General features: G+C 43.2%; 1 protein-coding gene across 2 annotated transcripts in view; it reads left to right on the plus strand.

The window, feature by feature from the left end:
• The window catches only part of TMEFF1 (transmembrane protein with EGF like and two follistatin like domains 1), a 148,159-nt gene that overhangs the window by 41,197 nt on the left and 80,479 nt on the right, over positions 1 to 26,483 (plus strand). Inside the window, exon 1 of one of the 2 annotated variants that reach the window (XM_029203768.1) lies at positions 13,547 to 14,126. The exons of the other annotated variant lie outside the window; for it this stretch is intronic. Within the exon in view, the coding sequence (XP_029059601.1) occupies positions 13,931 to 14,126 (196 nt within the window). The 5' untranslated portion in view covers positions 13,547 to 13,930. Of the gene's footprint in view, positions 1 to 13,546; positions 14,127 to 26,483 lie in introns of those variants that run through there. 2 annotated transcript variants of the gene reach the window in all.

The raw sequence follows: 26,483 nt of genomic DNA on the forward strand, positions 1-26,483 counted from the left end.
GTGAAATTACTTCTGTTGATCCCTCTAACTGAAGTGCCCTCAGCATCTCTACAACCCCTTCCCATCACCTGTGCTGCTGAAGTGTCACCCATCCTTCAAGGTCAAGTGACACCAGGACACACTCCTGTAACCTGGACTCTGGTCCCAGCTTTGCTGGTAACTCATCACTCTCTGGATTAATATAATTTCCTTGTTTGTAAATTAAGGGTGTTGGAGGAAAGGATGTCTAGATTCCCTCCCCCTGTTCTAATTAGTCTAATTCTGAAGTTAAACTAATCTTTTCAATTTACTGCATGTAACACACAAGTTTTCAATGTAGCATTCTCCTTAAAAGATAATGTGTACATAAATGGAATTCTAATCATGCATCCAAGTAGATCAGTCCCAAGGTTGAGAGTGCTGTTTGTGAAAGTTATTGATATTAGCATAATGATTGTACTTAAACTGTTTCTAAAACAATCTAAATATAGGCAACACAAGAATTTCTATATAATGGGCACAGAAGGGTTGTTGCTTCCCAAAATGTAATTTTCCCAACAAGTTGTAACTGGCTGCTATTTACTTTAGCTCTTTTAAGTTGCCCATTTTTATAGATTATAGAATACTTCTATATTACAGATTGCCCTATTCTAAGGCAATAATGTGCCCAGAATATGTAGATTTTTGTATTTGTTTTTAAAACTTTATCCATTGATTTCAGTAGATGGTATCTGTTGTAAACATCCAGGGCTGCCTGAAAACCTACTTCAAATGGAAGGAAGTTAGCATTTATTGAATATTTTCTATGGGTGCTAAGAACATTCATATATTATTTCATTTTAGTCTTAAAATACTCTGTAGGGGTAGGTAATATTATCCATGTTTTAAAGATAATGGAATGAAGCTTGGAGAGGTTAAGTGTCTTATTCAAAATCACATACCCAAAGTTTTGGAGATAGTTGTACAACAATGTGGATAAACTTAATGTCACTGAACTTTACACTTAAAAACAGTTAGAAGGGTAAATTTTGTGGTATTTCACCACAGTAAGAAAAAAATCACATACCTAGCTTAACTAGATTTAGATCCCGGGTTAGTATGCTCTGATTAGTCTGCTTATGGCTGGTTATGATGATCAACATCTGCTAGGACTGAAGAGGACAGTCGAGAGAAGCAGAGAGAAGAGCTAAGTGAGGTTAAAGGTGTCAGCAACGGCAAAGGTGGTACCCAATTCTGTCTGACAGCAAGCTGAGAATCAGTGACCAAGGCAAAAAAAGAGAGGTCACCCATCAGTCTTGCCATTTAGTGCTTCTCAAATGTTAACGTGGATAAGAATCACCTGAGCATCTTGTTAAACATGCAGATTCTGATTCAGTAAGTCTGGGCTAGGGCCAAACTTTACATTCCTAACAAGCTTCCAGGTACCAGTGATATTGATGATCCATGGGCCAAACATTGAGTAGCAAGGATTTTAGATCACAGGAACTTCCAGGGCAGCTCTCTAAGTGTTTCAGATCCCTTGCATCAGAGAATCTGGGGTGCTTTCCCAAAGCAAGTTCTGCGCCCCTGCCCAGACCTACTGAAATCAGAATCTCTGAGGGCAAGACTGGGAATCTAAACTTCTAACAAGCTTCCCTGTTGCTTGGTAGGTGTAATAAAGTTGAAGAACCACTGCTAATAGGACATCACCATAGTGTGATAACAAAAATCACTTTGTTTCCATTCCCATTTCCAGTTTATAAAGCCTTTTTATATCCTGTTCCTCCTGTGCCTGTACAGCAGGATAATGAAGGCGATACAATTAGCCCCGCTTTGCTGATGAGGAAACGGACACCTCCGGTGGTTAAGTGCTAGACCCAAAGGTCTTCAACTCCCAGAAAGTTTTCTTTTTATTATTTCATGGCTCTCTCTCCCACTTTACCATATCTTCACTTATAGTCCTACACAAATGAGAAGTTCTTTTATGTCTAAAAAGCTTTGCAGAGCAATTTTCTTTCTATGATGCTTTTAAAGATTTCAATCTAATTTAGCATATTAAGAAGCACAGTTTATGCTTAGAAGCATGAAGCTATCCAACGTCATGGCAAAAAAAATGTTTGAAGTAATGAAATAGATTGCATGGAATTTTTAAAAAATCCTTTTTTTACCCCTCACCTAGATTCACCAATTGTTAACAGTTTGCTTTTCCCTCTCTTTGAACCACTTGAAAGTTGCAGACTTTGACACTTCACCCCTAAATTCTTCAGCGTGCATATACTAAGAATAAGAACATTTTCCTACATCCACAATCCCATTATCCCACGTTTCTCCATTATCACACTGGAGAAAATTAATATTAACTCAGTAATATCTTCTATATGTAGTCTACATTCAAATTTATCCAGTTGTCTTAAGAATGTCTTTTATTGCTGTTTATTTTCTCAGATCCAATCAAGGTTTATTGCGTTTGGTTGTTTTGTGTCTTTAGTCTAATTTAATCTAGAAGAAATCTCCCTCCTTTGTTGTTTTTCATGACATTAAATTTCTTTTAAAGTCCAGGCCTCATCAATGTGCCCCACATTCTGGATTTATTTGATTACTTCCTCGTGATTAGGTTCAGGTTAAACTTCTTTGGCAAGACTATCTTATAGATAACTTCAGGTACCTCCGTTTACATAGTTTCAGGAGCCACATGGTTGAAAGCTGCCCCACCATTGGTGAGGCTAAATTTGATCACCTGGAGAAGGCAGCATCTGCTAGATCTCTCCATTATAAAGTTACTTCCTTTCACTCATAGTTAATTAGTTATATGTGGGGTGATAGTTTAAGTCTCTCTGAATATCCTGTCCCCAGCCACATTTCACCCCACGGTTTTAGCATCCATCAATGATCATTACTCAAATCAATTATTTCATGGGGATTTCAATGGTGATTAAACCAATCTTGGCCATTTGCCAGCATTTATACAGAAAGAAGGTATGCCAGATTGGAGAAAACCTGAATTTAGGTCACCTCAAGTCACGCCTGGCTACTCAGAAAGCATAGGGTCCACTTTGCTCCAACTCTCATAAGAGGCCATCTTCCTTAGAACTCCCGAGCCAGAGGTGAGTAGTAAGAGGTGTTGTTTCCTTTTTCCAGTGCTAATAAATGCCCACCTGAGAGGAAAGGCTCCTGATTTCCTTCTAAGCACGCCTACTCCAGGGTCCCTCTCGTGTCTGCCTCTGGTGCTGTCTCTCTCTCCTGAGCGCTACTGGGGAAAATCATGTGCTTTCTCTTCCTTTATCATCAATGACCACTTCACAATTTTCTCTTCCTTCTCAAATCTGACCTCAAATTGCTGTGTAGTAGGGACTTGGGGCAGTAATCCAATTGAAAGGGAGGGGTCAGTGTACTTGATCTGAAGTGGTATCTGTTGTATATATTGCATGTCAGAAGTCAGTTTAAAGAGAAAGTAACTTTTTACATAAGATTGAGAGACTGCAACTGCTCACAGCAAAGATGGTAATGAAGATTAGGGTGGAAAGGCTAAGAGGGAGTTGATGGAGATTACAGGGGGCCAAAGCTGCCTTCAGCTACCTTTCGATGCAGCCACTCCCCCACCCACTATCCCCACTCCACGCTGCCCTCCTTGCTCTTTGGAGAAAGAGACCCTGAAGCCAAGATCCAGGATGTTCCTCAGTGTCTCAATACCGTACCTACAACCCCCAACCCTACCCCGATATCAGCCTCCACTCTTCCCTCTTGTTTCAAAGAAGAAAGTGTCTTCCCTCAAAAGTCAGTCCCTCCATCCATGCTTTGAATTCCACGCCTCCTTGTCTTCTCAAGAATCTTACACATCTGATTATCCTTTTTCCTGTGTTGTATAGTCAATTCCCCCATCCCAGGATCTTTTCCATCATTGTTTAAATATTTTACAGTCTCATCTCAAAAAGTCCCTCCTCCACCCAGTCACCTCTAGCTTTGTTTCTCTTCTCTTCACAGCCAAGCTGTCCAAACGTTCTGTCTCCACTTCCTACTTCCTACTCATGTCTCAGGAGGCTCCAATCTGGATCCTGCCTTTACCACTTTACCACATGGCTCTTGCTAAGATCACCGATGACTTCAAGTGACACTATCCATTGGACACTATTCAGTACTCGTCTTGCTTGACCTTTTAGCAGCATTTGACCAGTTAGCCATGTCCTCCTTCTTGAAACATTTTTGTTCCTTGGTCTCTGTGACCCTGTTCTTTCCCTGGTTTTCCTCCTAATTTTCTGGCAGTTCTTTCACATTTCCCTCCATTGGAATTCCTCAGGGATTCAGGCTAGACCCTCTTCTAATTTTATAGTACAGTTGACCTTTGAACAACACGGGGGTTAGGGGGACCAACCCTCCTCACGGTTGAAAATCCGAGTATAACTTTACGGTTGGCCCTCTGAATCCACAGCTCTGCGTTGGAGGAGTCAGCAAACCTCATAGGGTATAGTACTGTAGTACCTATTTATTGAAAAAATTGAGTGGACCCTTGCAGTTCAAATCCATGTTGTTTGAGGGCCAACTGTATCTCATATACTTTTAAGTTGTCACATCCACTTCTATGACTTCAATTAATTTTTTCTCTGAAGAATCCCACACTTACATGTCCATTGTAAATCTCTTATGAGCACCAGACTTATACATCCAACTGCTACTGGATGTCTTGTTACAGATGCCTCAGTGGCCCCTCAAACTCAGTGTGCCTACAACTGAGCTTCTCATCCTCTCTCCAAACTGGCTTTTTCTCCAGAGGTGGCTATTTTAGTAAACACCCTTGAACCTAGGGATAACCATGGCTTGATACGTTCTCTCCCTCAGCTCCCACATCTAGTTCGTCATCAAATTCTGTTGATTTTACTTCTTTAACCTGTCTAATTCATTTACTTATCCCCATCTTCCCTAGTTCAAGCCACCATCATCACTTACCCAGACCACTAATAACTCTCCCATGGTTTTCTTGGGTACATTTTGGCTTTCCAATCCATTCTGCACACTACAGCCCAAGCTATTTTTCAACAGTGTCATTGAGATACAATTAACATACCTTACAGGTCATGCATATAACCAAGTAATCTTTTTTTTTAATTGAAGTATAGTTGACTTACAGTGTTTCATAACCAAGTAATCTTCTAAAAACATAAATCTGAGCAGGTTATTCCCCATTCATAATCTTTGGATCAAATCTGAATCCTTATTCTGGCTTAAAAGGCCCTGTGTGGTTTGGTCTCTAACTTCATCCTTTGTGTCATCTGACTCCTCACTCTCCAGGCTTCAACCACAGCTGCCTTTTCTCTTTTTTTTTTGGCGGCACGCGGGCCTCTCACTGTTGTGGCCTCTCCCGTTGCGGAGCACAGGCTGCGGACGCGCAGGCTCAGCGGCCATGGCTCATGGCCCCAGCCGCTCCGCGGCATGTGGGATCCTCTCAGACCGGGGCACGAACCCGCGTCCCCTGCATCGGCAGGCGGACTCTCAACCACTGCGCCACCAGGGAAGCCCTTCTCTGTTTCTTAAACTTGCCTTATTCTTTATCATTCTTACATGTTGAACTTTCCTCATAGAATACTGTTCCCTCTCTACCCCACTCTAACTCTTCAGCAGTCTCCCAGGTTTGGCTTAATATCACGTCTTAGGGGAAGCTTTCCTTGATGCTAGTACCCAACCCCTAGGAGTTAGGGGTCCCTGTCTGGTGCTTTTACACCTCCTTTGCAAAACCCTTCATAACTGTAATTGATTGTTTAAAGTCTGACTTCCTGTTAGACAATAGGACAGGGACTGTGTCTATCTGATTCACATCTGCATCCTCACTGCCTAACACGGTTGCCTGGCACATAATGGGCAATCTCTACATATTGTTGGATGAATGCGGCTACTGTCACTGCTTTCCATGCCCTGCCCTGACCCCTGCTCCCATTGTTGTTGAAGTCACCACTATCAGAGCTGCCCAAAGTCTCATCACTATTGTTCTGCTTTGAGAGAAACAGCTTTAGAATGTGGTCTTGCTGTTTCACCTTTACAACTCCCTTAATTAGGAACCCAGATTAAGTGCCAGGTCTAACTATGTTGACCCTGATGCTGAGTCCCAAGGCCATCAGACTGTAGGGAATGATTTTCAACTGTTTGCCAAGGGAGAAGAGTTAGAAAACCACCGACTCAATTCAAGTTCACATGTACATGTACTGATGAGTTGCTGTATACAGTAATGTGTGCATGGATACACACATTTAAATGTGCTGCATGTACAAATACAGGGTCCAGCTGTCACACTCAAATATGCAGACATACACACTCTCCCAGAGGCAACCTTATATATACTCATTCCCTACATATGCACACAGAGAGTAAAAGGACATATGCTTGGCACTTATGCATATGTACAGAGGCAAGCTGATATACTCATTACATATATATATACACATAGGCAAATGACATATGCTCAGTACATATGTGTACATACAGAGTCAAGCTGACATACTTAAACATACACAGTGGTAAAATAAAATTATTTAGCTCCATTTGACTCACTCTAATTCCTCCGTGTACTTAACTCCTTGCTTTATCTCTCCTTCATGATTCTTAGCCCAATGGATGCCATTCTCAAGTTCCCAGGCTCTTGCCTGTAACCTCGTGTCCCTTCCCTTTGACCTACCTGGCTAACTGTCACAGCTTGCCCCTCCAGTAGCTTGGCTGCCCCTGCTAGGCACCAGGCTGCCCTCCTGCAGGTCTCTCTAGTAGCCAGCCAGGTCAGATGAGCTCCTTTGACTGCTGACTTTAACTCTTAAGGTGACCATAGGCTTTGGAGTCAGACAGACCTCGATTTGAGTCCCAGTCCTACTGCCCACTAGCTGTGTAACCTTGGACAAATAATTAAATGCTCCAAACCTCAGTTTTCTCATCTACAGAATGAGGATAATATTATCATAGCACCCTCCCCATTAGGTTTCTGGGTGCATTACATTAGATAATACAAGTGGTGCTCTTAGCCTAGTATATAAATGCAGTTAATGGCTATTGCCACTCATAACAGCTTACATTTATTTGCTTCTTATGCCACTACTACCTCTAGCCAATTACTTATTGAATACTTACAATGTACTAAGCATTGTTCAAAGCACTTTACCTGTGCAAACACATTTTATCCTTACAACAACCCTATGAAGTAAGTAAAAATTCTGTTTCCATGTTACAGATTATGAAACTGAGGTCCAGAGAATTGAAGTAACTTATCCAAGGTCATTAAACTAGCAAGTGGCAGAGTCAAGATGCAAAACCAGATGCTTTGGTTCCAGAGCTTACACTCTTAATTACTATGCTATACCTCTTACTACAATTTATGTGTGATTGTCTTTGTCAGAGAAGCTATTTCTTTGGTACAATCCTTTATGAGTTAAACCCTTGGAGAAATTTTTGAATTGCAGCTGAAAATTTCCATTTGCTGAAAGATGGAGAAAATCTTCATTCTGTATTCAGCGCAATACTGAACAATTGAATGACAAGAAGACCTGCAGGCAAAACCCAGAGATACCTCTTCAGTCTCTCTACCCACTCACAAGGACTGTTTGGGTGAGAAGCCTTTCATACTGACAGAATTATAGTGCTGAAGTCTCTTCTCCTCAGGCAGAGTAAGGCTACTCTTTGAATTCCTACAGCACTTTTTTGTTCAGATGTCTGTAACCCTGGCCTCCTTGGCTTCTGCCCATCTACAGAATTGAGGACCATTAAGGCCATGTGGGTAACAAGAACGGTGCCTTCAACTGGAGTTGTAATTACAAGCAATGTAATCACAATAATCCCTGCATGTAATCACAAGAAGCCCCAACAAAAGTCTCCTGACGCGCTGGCAGGGGGCTCAGGATGACTTGTGCACACCCCTTGGTGGGTGTGCTATTAGTGGTGCCAGTCTTTGCTCCATCTTGTATCAGGTGATGATGCCTCTCCACCTGCTCATGCTTGTGATGTGGTGGGGCTTTGGAGTCAGATGGGGCCAGGTGACTCCAACTTCCTAGCTTTGTTGTTGAGGTAGGTTACTTAACCTCATGAGCCTCGGTTTCCTCATCTATAAAATGCAACTAATACCTACCAGCAGGGTAGGTGGGAAAATCAGTGACAACAAATAGGAAGTGCCTGGCAGTACCTGGGATGTAGCAGGTCTTCAGTGAATTATAGTTACTATTGTCATGGCTCAACCCAACAATTATTCTCTTCCACCAATATTATTATGGGGTCTCTCCGACTAGACTATAAGTTCTGTGAGAAGCAGAGACTTTGTTTTGTTCAGTGTTGTTTCTCAGCATCTAGAACAGTGCATAGGCCATAGTAGGTGCTCAGTAAATATTTGTTGAATGAAGTTTAAAGCCGGTTGATCTTGTTCTCTGTCCCCACTATGCTGGCCAGCATTCAGACCCTCTTGTTCACAGGCCCTTTGCTCTGATGTTCCCTCTGCCTGGAACAATCCTTCTTCACCTAGTTAACTCCTACTCATCCTCCTGATCTTAGCACAAGTATCACTCTTTCAGATTTTGACCTTCCCTTTCATAGCCTCTGTCAACATTGTTGCAATTTTACTTTTTTTTTTGCGGTATGCGGGCCTCTCACTGTTGTGGCCTCTCCCGTTGCGGAGCACAGGCTCCGGAAGCGCAGGCTCAGCGGCCATGGCTCCCGGGCCCAGCTGCTCCGCGGCATGTGGGATCCTTCCGGACCGGGGCACGAACCCGTGTCCCCTGCATCGGCAGGCAGACTCTCAACCACTGCGCCACCAGGGAAGCCCCGCAATTTTCCTTTTATTCGTATAACTGTTTGATTAATATTTGACAGTAAACTTCATAAGGACAGGGACCAGATCTGTTGTACCCATCACTGTATTTTCAGGGACTAGAAGTAGACTTTCGGTATAAATTTGCTGAATGAATGAATGACTTTATCCACTCTTTCCATTTTTTTTTGGTTTTTTTGGTTGTTACTGTTGTTTTTGAGGCTTGTGGGATCTCAGTTCCCCCACCAGGGACTGAACCCAGGCCACGGCAGTAAAAGCCCAAAATCCTAACCACTAGGCCACTAGGGAACTTTTTTCATTTTTTAAAAAGACCCCCCCCCTTCTCTAGGAAGTGGGGTCCAATTTCTTGAGTTGGGTCAGAGGTCAGTCCCAGGCTTGCACTGGGGCTGCACCATAAATCATTCCAGTGTTTCTGGACTGAACTCAAGTACTGTGATCCTCTCCTACCAGGGCTAATTTGTCAGTCCCAGAGTTCTCATTACTGCTTATCAGGGCTTCATTATGCAGCTAGACCCTCCAGCAGGAGATCCAGCAAGGCCAGAATTTTGGCTGGGTTGGGAGTGTGAAGTAGGATTTGCCACTTACTCCTCCTCTCCGCCCCCACTCTATGTCTGTTTAGTGTTTATCACACTGAGTTGTAATGATTAATTTTTAGATGTACGCCCTCCCCCTCCCCCAGCAAGGAAGGACTATCTCTTTCTCCCAGAGGCTATTGTGATGCCTAGCATGCAGCTGATGCTCACAAAGATTTCCTGAAGGAATGCAATGTTTTCCATGAATGAAGCTTTACTGGGGACAAAAACCAACTCACAGGAGAGGGCGCTACCTCTGGCTTTTTTTTTTTTTTAAACCTGAGCCAATAAATCTCTTTTAGTTTAAGTTAATTTGGGTAGTGTTTGTTTTCTATTACTTGGAACTGAAAACATTCTGATAGAGCATAACTAATGGTGTTCAAGTATGGGATCTCTGATAGATTATTGTTAAAAAATATTCATTACATAGTCACTCCTTCTTACCTCCATAAAAAGAATAGACTTCTCTACCCCTTTGTCTTTGGGCTCAGCTATGAGACTTGCTTTAGCCAGTGGGATGATAGCAGACATGTACAAACAGGGGTGTGAAAAGTGCTTGCACAATTGGGCATGCCCCTTGTACCACTACCACCTCCATAAAAAGAGGTTCCCCCAGGTAGCTTCTGCCCTTTCAGCTGGGACCCCAAAGTGAATACTCCTGGAGAAGATCAGAACTCAACCTGTACACAGGAGCCAAGACAAGCTGAACCTGTAGTTTAGAGCAGAGCCATCCAGCCAAGCCTATAGTCAACCCCCAGCCCTATGAGAAATGAGTGTTTACTATAGTACGTTGCTGACATTTTGTGGTTGTTTGTTATGGAGCAATAACTGACTAATAAGGTTAGCCCAGGGGGTTCCAAACTGGCAGTGTATGTGAATTACTTAGAGAACTTTAAAATAAATAAGGGATACTTGAGCTTCCCCCAGAATGTCTGGAGTGGTATTCAGAAATCTATATTCTTTTAAAATTCTCTGGGTGGTTTTTATGTAGTGAGTCCCCCACTCTTTTGTTATCTGACATTTTGGGGTCACCAATATTAAAGCATGTGATGGGGGTTCTATTAAACGACCACTAAGATTTTTTTAATTTGGGAGGTTGGGATTGACATATATACACTAATATGTATAAAACAGATAACTAAGAACCTGCTTATAAAAAAATAAAATAAAATTCAAATAAAAAAAGCAATAAAAAAAGAATTTTATTGAGTTATAGTTGATTTACAATGAGTTTCAGGTGTACCACATATGGATTCAAAATTTTTATAGATTATACTCCATTTAAAGTTGTTATAAAATGTTGGCTATACTCCCTGTGCTGTACAATATATCCTTGTAGCTTATTTATTTTATACATGGTAGTTTGTACCTCTTAAGATCTCTTTTCGTCTCTGAGACTGGATGATTGAAGTCAGAGAACTCCTGTTTCTGAAGTACAATCCTTTTCAGTTTGAAAACTTTTGAGAAATCTGTGTTGAATTTTTCTTAGCTGATTTGGAGAAAGATGCAGAAGTAAATTAGCTGTGATTTATGGCCATAGGAGTTTTGTTTTTTATTTAAGGATTGTCTCCTCTTAGTATTTCTGCCTGGGCTATGGTTAGCAGTCAAATGAAAATTAAAAGCAGAAGACTGGGGCTGGGTGAGTCAAAACACATGGCAGGAAAAAAATCACTGGTGAGGTCAAGTTTAGGGGAGAAGCTGCTGAAGGAGTGGTCTGAGAGGAGCCTTCAGCTGTGGCTTAGCAATTAGGAACCTGAGATCACACCTGATGCAGAAGCCAGTTGAAGTTTAGCTGAATAATTGCCATGCCACTGCCCAGTTTAGAGGTTTGAGGCAATCTTAATAAAATGTTACAAATGTGAATTTATATAAAAAGCATGATAAGAGTATAATTTAAAAGAAAATAGCTTTTTAAAGTTATAACAATAAAAATTTTCATTGACAAAAATTCGAACAATATAGAAAAGTATAAAGAACAGGAATCTTTTTCTTATGGTTTTTTTTTTTTTTTTACTTTTATTTATTTATTTTTGGCTGTGTTGGGTCTTCGTTTCTCTGCGAGGGCTTCTCTAGTTGCGGCAAGTGGGGGCCACTCTAAATCGCTGTGCGCGGGCCTCTCACTACTGCAGCCTCTCTTGTTGCGGAGCACAGGCTCCAGACGCGCAGGCTCAGTAATTGTGGCTCACGGGCCTAGTTGCTCCGTGGCATGTGAGATCTTCCCGAACCAGGGCTTGAACCCGTGTCCCCTGCATTGGCAGGCAGATTCTCAACCACTGTACCACCAGGGAAGCCCCAAGAACAGGAATCTTTTATTCATAAGCCCACCTTTCAGAGATAACCACTGCTAATATATTGCTGTGTACTCTTCTGAACGTTTTTCCTATGGATGTGTACACACACATGCCTATTTCAGAAAAATAGGGTTTTCTTATACATACTCATTAGTATCATTTTTTTCCATGTCAGTAAACACTAACCAATCATCACTGTTAAAACTGCATAATACTCCATCGTACAAAGAGGTACCATACTGGGACTTACCTGGTGGCGCAGTGGTTAAGAATCCACCTGCCAGTGCAGGGGACATGAGTTCGATCCCTGGTCCGGGAAGATCCCACATGCTGCGGAGCAACTAAGCCTGCGCGCCACAACTACTGAGCCTGCGCTCTGGAGCCCACGAGCCACAGCTATTGAGCCCGCGCGCATAGAGCCCACGCTCTGCAACAAGAGAAGCCACCGCAATGAGAAGCCCGTGCACTGCAATGAAGAGTAGCCCTTGCGTGGCAACGAAGACCCAACGCAGCCAAAAATAAAGAAAAAAATAATTAAAAAAAAAAAAAAAAGAGGTACCATACTTTAGTTCCCACAGATGGATATTTAGAGTACATTTACTATTATAAAAAGGCTGTGGTGGATATCCACACAGACATTTTGTGTACTTGTCCAGTTATTTCTTTAGGCAAAATTCCAATATGTGTAATTGCTAGATTAAAGGATAAGCATTTTAAAGGTTTTGATACATAGTCGAATTGCCCTCCTCAAACATATAAATTAATAATGCTAGGTTTTGTCATTTCTTTTAACTCGTTAGTCATCAACAGGAAAAAAAAGTTTTGTAAGTTTAATCTGTCTTTTACTAGTAGTGGGTTTAAGTATCTTTTCATATATTTATTGTCTGTATTTTATGTGAATAAGACATTAGCTTCCCATTTTTCTACTGTATCAACTTTTTCCTTCTGATTTATATTAAGCATATTGTCTCCTATTTATATTGAAGACATTATCCCTAATGTGGCTTTGCTTGTAGTGGCTTTCCACACATTAAAAAATTTTATGAGTCAAATTTATCAGTTTTTCAATGAGATTTTAAAATTCCTTCTGAGGTGAGAGGCAGCATAATAGAATGAAAAAAGTAGAGGAATTTCAAACAATTCAGTCCATACTCTTACTGCCTGTGGCTGGGTCTCATTTTGCACAATGTGGTAGGAAGAGCACTGGATTGGGAGTCATCACTTTACCTCTCTGTGTCTCAACTTCCTCCTTTGTAGAATGGGGATGAGAATGAAAACTCCCTTGCAGGCTGTAAAAAAGAACTGGAGGGGATTCATGTAAAGTACGTTGTCCAGGTCTCGTATGTAGCAAATCCTATCTAAATATTAGCTATTATTAGGGGGAGAGGGCAGTATAGAATTTTAAAAACTATTTTAAATTCATTTGGCGTTTGTGGGAATAGGGTAGGGATGAGGATCCGAGTACTTTAGCCATTTATCCCCATCTCTAAGAACTACAAAGCTGGAGTCAGAACTTGAGTTCCAATTCTGGGATCCTGCCCGTTTCCTCGTAGGTGACCTTGTACAAGTCACCTTCACTTCTCCGCGGCTCAGTTTCTTCACCTAGAAAATAGCTATATCATAGACCACCTGCCCTTTTGCTGGGCCAAAGAAACGCTTCAAAAATGCTCACAAAGGGCGGCAAAAACGTCTGTTAGGGTAATGCTTTCGGAGCCTCCACGGCGCCCGCCAGCCCCCCGTGGCCGGACCGAAGGGCGACAGCACCTCCCACCCCCCGCGCTCCCGCCCCGCCGCAGGAACAATAGCTCCCCCGGAGGCGGCGCCGGCCGCGGGCGGGGGCGGAGCTGCCGGCGCGAGCGCTGGGGGTGTGCGCGGGGCGGGGTCGTAGCCACCCCTCCCGCCGGCGGCTCTGTCACGCTCCCCTCACCGGGCGGGCCGGGGTCTTTGTGACGCGGCGGCGACGGCTGCGGACACAAAGGGAAGGCAAGCAGGCGAGCGAGGGGCTGGGCCTGCCCCCGCCCCGCGACCCCCGCCCCACGACCCCTTCCCGCCGCGCGCGCGCCCGCTCTTCCCCCGGCCTCGGTCTCCCCGGCGCGGGCTCGAACCCTCGCGCGCGCCCGTCCCGACGCTCAGACTCCGTCCCGAGCGCGGCGGGCCAGGGCCTGGTGGGCGCTGCGGGTGGGGCGGGGATGCTGGGGGACTGCTACCGGGCGCAGCGGCGCGGCTGGTAGTTGGCGCCGAGGCAGCGGCGGGGCTCCCGGCGCGCGGCTGGATGCCCGGGGCCTGCGCTTCCCTGCGCTTCCCGCCGTCCAGGGGCGCCAGTCATGGGCGCCGCGGCCGCTGAGGCGCCGCTCCGGCTGCCGGCCGCGCCCCCGCTCGCCTTCTGCTGCTACACGTCGGTGCTTCTGCTTTTCGCTTTCTCTCTGCCCGGGAGCCGCGCGTCCAACCAGCCCCCGGGTGGCGGAGGCGGCGGCGGCGGGGACTGTCCCGGCGGCAAAGGCAAGAGCATCAACTGCTCAGGTAGGACTGGCCGGAGCGCGCCCCTGCGGCCCCTCCCTCCCTCCGCTCCCGCTGCCGCCTCCCTGCAGGTCCCCGCGACCCGGCTGGGCCGGGCCCGGGCGTGGGGGTCCCGGGAGCTGGGCCGAGGGTGAGCGAGGGCGCGGGGCAGGGCGCAAGCGCGCGGTGCGGGCTTGGGGACCGGCGTGGGGCCGGGGAGTGGCTGTGCGTGAGTCCGTGTATGCCGGGTGGCTGGGCGCGGGCGGCCGGGAGTGTTGGGAGGAGGTGAGGCCCGGCCGGCGAAGGGGAGGCAGCGGCCGGGGCCCCCGGTGTGATCGTGGGTGTACACGCGGGAGCGCGTGTTTGTGTTGTGAAGGCTCAGGGGAGGGAGGGCGGCCCCAGGCAGGGATTTTCTGTGTGTATGTGTGACGGTGAGGGGCCAGGGGAGTGAACGTGAGCTGGGGAGAGTCCTTCTTCGGGCACTCGGGTCTCAGAGGGGTCGTGTGGGTAAAGGGAACGGGTGGCCCAGAGGACGCAGATTGACCAAGTAGAGTGATAGTGTGTGTGTGTGTGTGTGTGTGTGTGTGTGTCTTTTGGGTTGAGAGGTGGGCGCTCGGAGCTTGTAGTGACCCCGGGTCTGTGGATATGAGCAGGGAAGGTCCTGGGGCCCGGGAAGTGACCCTCTGCTTTTGTGTGTTGCGCTGGGTGAAGCCAGGAGCTCAGGGATGTGCCAGGGGTATGCACTGAAGAGGAAGGGTGCGGGTCCTGGGGTGAACCTCGTTTGTGTCGATTCAGAGGGAGGTTAGCTAGGGAATCATCCTGTGTAGGATTTAGCTAACAGAAAGAGGCAGTTAGGTCTCAGGGAGTGCCTCTGTGTAGCAAGGTGTGAGCCTGGTTAAGGTGGTGTGGAAAGAGGGAAGCGGTTCCGAGGGAGTGATCGTGTGCATGCGTTTGTCTGCTTTGCGGGAGGGCCTGGAGGTTGGCAGCCACGGGAGCTCGGGAGTGACCTCTCCCCTCTCTCCAAGGCCGTCTGCACCCCCGCAGCTGCTGGAAACAAAGAGCCTGCTGGGGACGAGACTGGAGGAGGGTATCCTGGCCGTGAAGTTCCCTTTTCCTTTCACAATGGGTCCCAGAGGAGCCCTGGGGCAAGGAGAGGCTTCCAGGTCTCATTTAGGGGTGGGTAGGTCCTCCTGGAGCTGGCCTGGCAGATGCTAGTGATCATAAGCCACAGCCTTGCTAACTTGCCCTTTTATCAGTTCTCATTCTCCACTTGTCTTCTTTGAACCAAGGGTGGGAGAAGCAGCATGGGGGGGTGGGGGAGAGGGGGAAAGAGAGGGTGGACAGGCCACAGGGAATCCGGCTGGTCTGCCTGCCAGACAACCTTTGTACCCAAAGGGCTCTTGAAGGGGCATTTTTTTGGGGGGAGTGAGGAGGGAGCCAGAAGGCCTCAGCACAGATGCTTATGCTACCCTACATGAAGAAAACCTTTGGCCCGCTGTTAAGGTTTGAAGGTCTAAAAATCTTTTAATAATTTTCATAATGACATGTTTTATGATCGGGGAGGGGTTAGCATAGTAAACAACAGTGTGTCCATTAAAACTTTTCCACCCATGAAATAACTTTTACTTTATTTTTCTAATTAAAAAAAACTTTATTTATTTTTGGCTGTGTTGGGTCTTCGTTGCTGCATGTGGGCTTTCTCTAGTTGGGGTGCACGGGCTTCTCTTGTTGCAGAGCACGGGCTCTAGGTGGACAGGTTTCAGTAGTAGTGGCACGCGGGCTCAGTAGTTGTGGCTTGTGGGCTCTAGAGCGCAGGCTCAGTAGTTGTGGCGCACAAGCTTAGTTGCTCCACAGCGTCTGGGATCTTCCCCAACCAGGGCTCGAACCCGTGTCCCCTGCACTGGCAGGCAGATTCTTAACCACTGCGCCACCAGGGAAGTCCCTATTTTTCTAATGTTAAGTGGAATATGGGATAATATTTTAATCATTAATCACACTTTAATGGTTAAAAATAAAAGTCATTTGTATATTAGAGTGCCTTTTTGTAACAAATACTGGTTATCAAACTAGTAAGTGATCACACCATGTCAAAATATTTTATGGGCTAATGTGCTGTGGTTATTTGTTCTTGCCGAGATAATTTGTCCTTAGCAAAATAAAGTGTGTATTGACGGATGTTTTTGTGTATGCATTCTAACTCTTTATGGATAGTACAAGTTTTAAGAAAGGACATACAGGGCTGGAAACCCACAGAGTGTGGAAAAAAGGGACTGATTTGGGGATTTTGGCCCTTGCTAAGCAACTGTGTGATTTGGAGCAAGTTACTTAATTCTTCTTAGTTTCCTCTTTTATTAAAAGAGGGATTTGGATTTAATAATATCTGAGTCTTCTTTCAAGGGTATATTGATATTTTGAAATATATAACAGTAAATTAGGCTCATCAAATAAAATGTTTCCTAATGCTAAGATATACTTGAATAACTGGGTCTAAAGCTAGAGTTTTAACTAAATGATATTTGTAGATTCTTGTCATAACTCTTTCTAGGATGAAGATCTGGGAATGATTCATATGAAAAATAAAATTTTAAAAAATAAATTTATTTATTTTTGGCTGCGTTGGGTCTTCAGTGCTGTGTGTGGGCTTTCTCTAGTTGCGGCGAGAGGGGGCTGCTCTTTTTTTTTTTTGATTTATTTTATTTATTTATTTTTGGCTGCATTGGGTCTTCGTTGCTGCATGCGGGCTTTCTCTAGTTGCAGCGAGTGGGGGCTACTCTTCGTTGCGGTGAGCAGGCTTCTCATTGCAGTGGCTTCTCTTGCTGCAGAGCAGGGGCTCTAGGCACATGGGCTTCAGTAGTTGTAGCACGTGGGCTTAGTAGTTGTGGCTTGCGGGCTCTAGAGTGCAGACTCAGTAGTTGTGGCGCATGGGCTTAGTTGCTCCATGGCATGTGGGATCTTCCTGGACCAAGGCTCGAACCCCTGTCCCCTGCATTGGCAGGCGGTTTCTTAACCACTGCGCCACCAGGGAAGCCCCGGGGCTGCGCTTCATTGCGGTGTGCGGGCTTCTCATTGCGGTGGCTTCTCTTGTTGCGGAGCACGGGCTTTAGGTGCATGGGCTTCGGTAGTTGTGGCATGTGGGCTCAGTAGTTGTGGCTCGCGGGTTCTAGAGCACAGGCTCAGTGGTTGTGGTGCACGGGCTTAGTTGCTCTGTGGCATGTGGGATCTTCCCGGACCAGGGCTCGAACCCGTGTCCCCTGCACTGGCAGGTGGATTTTTAACCACTGTACCACCAGGGAAGCCCTGGAAAATAAATTTTTTTAAGTTGATTAATTAGAGAGCTATAATACTCCAGTCTGAACATAGGCATCTATTAATGCAGGTTGAGATTGTGCATAGACTTTTTTAGTAGCTTTTGTTACCCAGGTATTTTCCACAAAGTTTACTCCTTTACATGTTTGAGTTTTAAAATCTAAATGCTGGCCTTGACTCCCTGTTGATTTTCATTTTGGGTTTTGGACCGTCATTTCAGGCTACTTTGACCTTTCTGAAGCCGGATTCTGTCTGGCTGTGTAAGTTGGGTCACTCACAGCTTTGTGGCCCTTGTAAATGTGAAGAGCAGATCTGTGGCTTTATTAAATTAATGGAAGTTGTCTAGATTGTGGAAAAGAATGGAACTATGTGATATTTTACAGCTGACTTGCTTCTAAATCGGTTGATGTTGATACATTAATCAACCAGATGTTCAGCCAGCTATGCATCCTCCTAGTTGCATTTGACAGATTTTTGAGCTTCTGCTGTTCAACATTTTCCCATTTTGTTCGCCAGCCTATCATTAAAAGATTCTGTCAGATTGTCTTGTTTGAATCAGTATATATATATGTCTGTATCACCCATTTTCCATTTTAGTAATCATATCAAAAAGCAAATGTCATATAGTCTGCCTTAATCAAGAGCACATGGTGGCTTTTTCTTTTTATTGTGTTCAAAAACTTATTTACCCATTCTACAGTTTTTCAGTGGATATGTGGCAACTTTACTTATGGATTTTTTTCCTGGATTTCCATTTCTCCTTTTTTGAAAATTGAGAATGCATTCTCTCATTTCTGGTCTTCTGGCACCTTGCCAAGATAGCTTAGATAATTAGCAGTCAGATCTTAAAGTTTTTTCAGTACCATGGAGTATGATTTGTTTGGATCAGAAAGCAAATTCTTTTGAACTAGCTCTCTATTCCATTACTGTCCACTTTCCATGCCACTTACCTTAGATGTTAGCTTTGTTTTATCAGAATTCTACCTTTCCTAGTTTGAACATCTTGCTCTTTGGAGAAGATTATGTAAACAAAGAAGAAACTGAAAGGATCTGTATTATCCCTGTTATTTCTTGATATTACAACATCTTCCCTAAGCAGTGGGCCCTTTGTTTATCTCTTCTTGTTCTAAACAAGACTTAAAAAAAAATTGTCCTCTGTCTCAGTTCTCCACTCATTGTGGACTTTATACTTATTGTTTTGATTTTATCTTTTTATTTGTACTTATTCTTTTAAAAAATCTAACTTATCAGAAAGCTCCATGTTCATCCAAAGAGAAAAAAGTCTGGAAATACAGGATTTATGTGAAGAAAAATGAACCTTGAACCCAGGAGACCAGGTAACCTTAGACATGCCCCCCCCCTTTTTCATTTATAATGTGGAGATAATGATAATAGTCTTTTTTGGCTCTAGGGTGTTAGAGAAGAAAAAATGAGGCTAAATGTGAGACATAGATGTCTTAGGGAATGGGGTTAAAGAGAAAGAAAAACATTCAGAGAGATCAACAAGCCGCACTGGTGAGAGACGTAAGGTGGAGAATTTGAAGTAGGTTTTTAAAATATCACGGGAATTAGAAGTGGATCCTCTGGATTGTGGTGGTGGTAAGGATGATATAAATGGATGATATAAACTTCAGATTAAGAGAAGTGCCTTGTTGAGAAATTAAGGAAACACTCCCATTTACCATCACATCAAAAAGAATAAAATACCTAGGAATAAATCTACCTAAGGAGGCAAAACACCTGTATTCCAAAAACTGTAAGACGCTGATGAAGGAAATTGAAATGACACAACAGATGGAAAGATATACCGTGTTCTTGGACTGGAAGAATCAATGTTGTTAAAATGACCATACTGGGACTTCCCTGGTGGCACAGTGATTAAGAATCCGCCTGCCAATGCAGGAGACACAGTTTCGATCCCTGGTCTGGGAAGATCCCACATGCTGTGGAGCAGCTAAGCTCGTACACCACAGCTACTGAGCCTGCACTCTAGAGCCCATGAGCCACAACTACTGAAGCCCACATGCCTAGAGCACGTGCTCTGCAGCAAGAGAAGCCACCGCAATGAGAAGCACATGCACCACAACGAAGAGTAGCCCCCACTTGCCACAACTAGAGAAAGCCTGCACACAGCAACGAAGACCCAATGCAGCCAAAAATAAATAAATTAAAAAAATAAAATAAAATGACCATACTGTCCAAGGCAATCTACAGATTCAGTGCAATCCCTATCAAGTTACCAATGGCATTTTTCATAGAAATAGAACAAAAAATTTTAAAATCTGTATGGAAACACAAAAGACCCTGAATAGCCAAAGCAATGTTGAGAAAGAAGAGCGGTGCTGGAGGAATTATGCTCCCTGACTTCAGACTATACTACAAAGCTACGATAATCAAAACAGTATGGTACTGGCACAAAAACAGACATATAGATCAACGGAACAGGATACAAAGCCCAGAAATAAACCTATGCACTTATGGTCAAATAATCTATGACAAAGACAAGAATATACAATGGAGAAAAGACAATCTCTTCAATAAGTGGTGCTGGGAAAACTGCACAGCTATGTGTAAAAGAATGAAATTGGAGGGAATTCCCTGGTGGTCATGGTTAGGACTTGGCACTTTCACTGCCGGGGCCCAAGTTTGATACCTGGTCAGGGAACTAAGATCCTGCAAGCTGTGTGGCATGGCTAAAAATAAACAAACAAACAAACAAATAAATAAAAGAATGAAATTAGAACATTCTCTAACCCCATGTACAAAAGTAAACTAAAAATGGATTAAAGACCTAAATGTAAGACCAGATACTATAAAACTCATAGAGAAAAACATAGGCAGAATACTCTTTGACATAAATTTGAAGCAATATTTTTTTGGATCCATCTCCTAGAGTAATGGAAATAAAAACAAAAATAAACAAATGGGACCTAACAGAAGTGCCTTGTTAGTGGCAATTCAGGATTTTGGGGAATAAAAAGTGAATTTTTCCTAATTAGTATAAAATCTTGATCAGGACACTTCTAGATCCCTGGTATGTAATATGTGGGTGTTTATTAACTTATTTAGTGAAACTTGATTGAATACCTGCCTAGTATAACCTAATATACTAGATATTAAGGGAATATATGAGAGGTCATCTCTGCCTTCAAGGGCCTTATGTCCCAACAGAGGTGGTTAGTTAGCCTCTTATAAATATACACAGGAAATTTCTATTTACTAGACCTGGGCTTTCTCCCTCTTCCCTCCACCCCACTCAAAAGTAAGCATTTATTGAACACTGACAGCATTGGAATTTTTAAAAGGTGTACAGTTAAGTGATTTTTAGTATAGTCACGAAGTTGTACAATCACCACTATCTAATTCCAGGACATTTCACTCCAAAAAGAAATCCCACACCTATTAACAGTGATTCCATGTTCCTCTTTCCCCCCAGCCCTTAGCAACTACTAATCTTATTTCTGACGTTATGGATCTGCCTATTTTGGACGTTGCATATAAATGGAATCATACAGTATGTGGCCTTTTGTGATTGGCTTCTTTCACTTAGCCTGACATTTTCAGGAGTCATCCATGTTGTAGCATGTATCAGAACTTTATTCATTTTTATGGTTGAGTAATATTCCACAGTATGGATGTATATGGCACATTTTGTTTTTCTGTCAGTTGATGGACATTTGGGTTGTTTACACTTTTTGGCTTTATGAAAAATGCTGCTGTGAACATTCATGTACAAGTCTTTGTGTGGACATATGTTTTCAATTTTCTTGTTTAACTCTAACATTTTGAGGAACTAGCAAACTTTCCTAAAGGAGCTGCAACCATTTTAGGTTTTCCCCAGCACTGTATGAGGGTTCCAATTTCTCCACATCCTCTCCAACACTTGTTACTGTCTTTTTGATTATAGTCATCCTAGTTGGAGTCCTAGTTGAAGTTGTGGATCAATGTGGTTTCGATTTGCATTTCCCTAATGATGTTGAGCACATTTTTATATGCGTAACGGCCATTTATATATCTTGTTTGGAAGAATGTCTATTCAGATCCTTTGCTGGGCTTGATTTTAACTTTCTGTATTAAACATTCCCTTAGTAAACCATACTGTCCAAATCCCACAGCACACAGATGCTCCAGGGGTAGGTTAACTCTGGTTTGTCTGTGTATCATTTGATTTCTCTGCTTACCAAGAATCAGTTGTGTTTGTTCTCAGATTTACTTATACCACTGGTAGTTGTGAGTATAAATTAGTAAATATTACTCAAATAGATGAAATGTGAATGCACGAGGAATTGTTTTTATGCATCGCTTTGGAAAGACTTGATAAAGGCATGAAGCTGAAAGAATTGCCTTTCAATGAATTACATTGTGGTAAAGACAGCTGAAACAGATTGGGGAAACCTTATAAATCTCTGGAAGGACTCTGCTCCTAGCAAACTTTGCAAGTATTTTTAAGTCCCGTTCTACTGTAAAAGAGAGGAAAACGGACATTGTAGATAATGGACTATGAGTGTGGTTTATCCAAGGAAGGGGGGAGCTGCATTTGGCAGACCCGAAGGTCTTGATGGCACATGGGGAAATGAATGTACATTTATATGTTTAAAGTTAAAAATGGTTATAATATGTATGTGCCATTTTAAAAAATGATTCCTTGCTCTACCTGACTTTTATGATTAATTCATCAGTGAGAGTTTCCACTATGCAAGGTGCCCTAAGGAAGATACAGATACAGTGTTGAGGGAATGGATAATTCTGATTTCTAGGCATCAAAACAACACTTTCTCTGAATAAGTGGCACTCTAGCTGGGTTTTACAGGCAGAATGTGAGCCTGAAACACCAGCCCCACTTTTGCCTGAGGTCTTTGCTGTTGATGTTCCTTTTGCTTGGAAACTTCTTGTCCCAGTTGTTTATCCCCTCATCTCCTTCACGTCTTTAATATCACTTGCAAAATGATGCCCTAAAATTGCACGCTTTTCCACCTTCCACCCCTTCTGCCCCTCTTCCACTCTAATCCTCATTTATGTTTTCTTCCTGCTCCAAAGCACCTTTTCCTGTGTGACCTGTTATACATGTTACTTATTCTCCGACTCCTCTGTGTAGATCCATGAGGGCAGGGATTTTTGTCTGTTTCTTTCATTGCTGTGTTATCTGTGCCTAGAACTGTGTCTGGCACAAAATTAGATGCCCATCTCATACATTTTTTAAAATTAATTAATTAATTTTATTTATTTATTTTTGGCTGTGTTGGGTCTTTGTTTCTGCGCGCGGACTTTCTCTAGTTGAGGCGAGCGGGGTCTACTCTTCGTTGCAGTGCGTGGGCTTCTCATTGCGGTGGCTTCTCTTGTTGCGGAGCATGGGCTCTAGGGCGTGCAGGCTTCAGTGGTCGTGGCATGCGGGCTCAGTAGTTGTGGCTCACGGGCTCTAGAGCACAGGCTCAGTAGCTGTGGCGCACGGGCTTAGCTGCTCCGCGGCATGTGGGATCTTCCTGGACCAGGACTCAAACCCGTGTCCCCTGCATTGGCAGGCAGATTCTAAACCACTGTGCCACCAGGGAAGCCCCCCATCTCATATTTATTTGTGGAATTAATGACTGAATGAATGTAGAAACTGAGAAGAGTTGGAAGGGGTATTCTCTGGGCCATGGGAATGCTGTTGGAAAAGGTACAAAGATGCGACAGTGAGGGGAATATTTGGGGATACTGGGATGTGGGGATTAAGGCAGGAGGTGAGTTGCACAACTGCCACCATGTTAGAGGAAGGCCTTGAAGGCTGAGCTGAAGGTTTGGCACTTGCTCTGAAGACAAAGGGAAACTTAAAGGATTCGAGTGACATTGTGGTTTTAGAAAACAAAGTCTGGAATTGTTGAAGATGAAAGGGAGAAGGGAAGAGACTGGGAGCATGGTGAAAGATAACAGTAGTGGAAATGGGGAGAACTCAGAGGACTTGTTTGGCCTGCACTGTATTTTTAAAAATTGCATTGGTTGTTAACCATTAAAAATCTTGAGGTGTCACTTAAAAATCTGGATTGTGGTCTGCCCTTCTAAACTTGGAGGTATTGGTAACATTAGGCTCCTGCCACGTGGCAAAAATCCTCCAGAGTTGTCTAGTGGGGCATCAGCTGTTCACTTTGTTAGTCCCTACCCAGCCATCCTTTCATTGACCTTTTTCTCCCTTAGCTTCTGGATCACCTGCCATAGGAGGCGGGATGAACTGTGATGCTCTTGATTTGGGATGGAGAGCCTGTTTGGAGGAGGGTCAAATTGGTGTGTATTCCTTCCCTCATTCCTGTTACTCACCATCACCAACTTAAATGCAAATCCTTATTTCTGCAGTTTCAAACCCTTACCATCTGAGCACCTCTCCTGCCTGTACTCCTTGCAACTTCTGCTGTACTGTTCTTTTTTTTTTTTTTTAACATCTTTGTTGGAGTATAATTGCTTTACAATGGTGTGTTAGTTTCTGCTTTATAACGAAGTGAATCAGCTATACGTATACATACATCCCCATATCTCCTCCCTCTTGCGTCTCCCTCCCACCCTCCCTATCCCACCCCTCTAGGTGGTCACAAAGCACCAAACTGATCTCCCTGTGCTATGCGGCTGCTTCCCGCTAGCTGTCTATTTTGTATTTGGTAGTATATATGTCCATGCCACTCTCTCACTTCGTCCTAGCTTATCCTTCCCCTTCCCCGTGTCCTCAAGTCCATTCTCTACGTCTGCGTCTTTATTCCTGTTCTGCCCCTAGGTTCTTCAGAACCATTTTTTTTTTGTTAGATTCCATATAATAGTTTTAGCATACGGTATTTGTTTTTTTCTTTCTGACTTACTTCACTCTGTATGACAGACTCTGGGTCCATCCACCTCATTACAAATAGCTCAATTTTGTTTCTTTTTATGGCTGAGTAATATTCCATTGTATATATGTACCACATCTTCTTTATCCATTGATCTGTCGATGGACACTTAGGTTGCTTCCATGTCCTGGCTATTGTAAATAGAGCTGCAGTGAACATTGTGGTACATGACTCTTGTTGAATTATGGTTTTCTCAGGGTATATGCCCAGTAGTGGGATTGCTGGGTCATAATGGTAGTTCTATTTTTAGTTTTTTAAGGAACCTCCATACTGTTCTCCATAGTGGCTGTATCAATTTACATTTCCACCCACAGTGCTGCACTCTGTTCTTTTCCTTCTCAACCTTTGCCTTGAATCCACCTCCTACCTCTTCGTATTTGAAAGCTACCCTGCTATCTCTGACTATACGATTTTCCTTGAAACACTCTCTAACGATATTTTTTATCATATTTAGTTTTCCTTTATTAATTTTATATCTTAGTTTTAGTACTTCCTCTTTTTCAACTTTCCCTTTTTTTTCTTTCTAAATTCTTGAGGTGGAAACAAATCATTGTTTTTCTTTTCCCTTAAGACCACAGGCATTTTTGATAACATTCCTTTCATCATTGTTGTAAAATTTATGAATTTAGATATGTTACAGATAAACTGTTTTGTGGTTTTGCATTATGGTCTAAGAATCTGTCATAGAATTTCTAGGTTTTCACATTAGAACTGGCTGTGTCTCTGCGTTCTAGTATGAGAACACATTTTATGAAATATACCTCAGAAAATAAAGTGTTATTTCCTTGGCTTCTTAGTCTCCTATTATATAACTTTTTTAAAAAAATTAATTAATTTATTTAGTTATTTTTGGCTGCGTTGGGTCTTCGATGCTGCACGTGGGCTTTCTTTTTTCTAGTTGCGGCGAGCGGGGGCCACTCTTCCCCGCGGTACGTGGGCCTCTCACTGCAGTGGCCTCTCCCATTGCGGAGCATGGGCTCTAGGCGCCCGCGCTTCATTAGTTGTGGCATGTGGGCTCAGCAGTCGTGGCTCACGGACTCTAGAGCGCAGGCTCAGTAGTTGTGGTGCATGGGCTTAGTTGCTCCGCGGCATGTGGGATCCTCCCGGACCAGGGCTTGAACCCGTGTCCCCTGCATTGGCAGGTGGACTATTAACCACTGCGCCACCAGGGAAGTCCTCCTATTATATAACTATTAATTTTACTTAAACTTAAAAATTTTTTTTGAATTTTAAACTTTGAGGTAAGTTGATGTAGTATACCCAGGTTTCCCAGTTTCACCACATTTGCTCTATCATAGTCTCTTTCTGTATCTAAGTCTATCTATCTCTATCTCTATCTATATGCATGTATATCTCTATCTACCTTACATCTATATCTATATCTATATTATATCTATATCTGTGTATCTAAATCTTTCTTTTCTGAACCTGACTCTGCCAAGTTGGCTCCTACCAAGGGAAATGGTTTAATTTATGCTTTATATCAGCTCTGTACTTTTAATTCTTTGTGTAGTCGTCTATTGTTAATGAAACATTGAAGCCTCCAGTTATGATACAGGTTTACTTTTCACAATTTTTCTTATATTTTTGTTATTCTGTTAGGGACATATACATTGAATAGTTTTTGTTTCATTTTTTGTTGTACTTTTTATTTTTGTGCAAGGCAGATTTAAAGAATCTCCTGAAGTCATAATGTTGCCCATTCCTTTTTGGATTTGTGTTGTTTTTTAGTTTTTAAGTGTTGGGATTTGTTTCCCAATGTATATGTAGACCATTCTGCTTTCATAGGTATTCAGCCCATTTACATTAAGTGAAGTAATTATGATATTTGTACTACCCTCCATGATCGTGATTATCTTTTAAAATGTAAAATCCAGTTGTTTTTAGTATAGCCACAAGGTTGTGCAACCATCCACAATCAATTTTGGAACTTTTTTGTCCTCCCCAAAAGAGACTTCATATTCTTTAGCAGTCACTCCCCAAACCCCACTCCCACAGCCCTAGGCAACCACTAATCTATCTTTTGCTGTAGATTTGCCAAGTTTAGACATTGCATATAAGTGGAATCATACAATATGTGGCCTTTGGTGATTGGCTTCTTTCACTTAGCATAATGTTTTCAAGGTTCATCCATGTCATAGCATGTTTCAGAATTTCATTCCTCTTTATGACCAAATAATAGTTCATTGTATGGATAATACCACATTCTGTTTATCCATTCATCACC

This window comes from Monodon monoceros, unplaced genomic scaffold (genome assembly GCF_005190385.1).
Source record: "Monodon monoceros isolate NGI ecotype Baffin Bay Population unplaced genomic scaffold, NGI_Narwhal_1 Super_Scaffold_5, whole genome shotgun sequence".
NCBI classification, from domain to species: Eukaryota; Metazoa; Chordata; class Mammalia; order Artiodactyla; family Monodontidae; genus Monodon; species Monodon monoceros.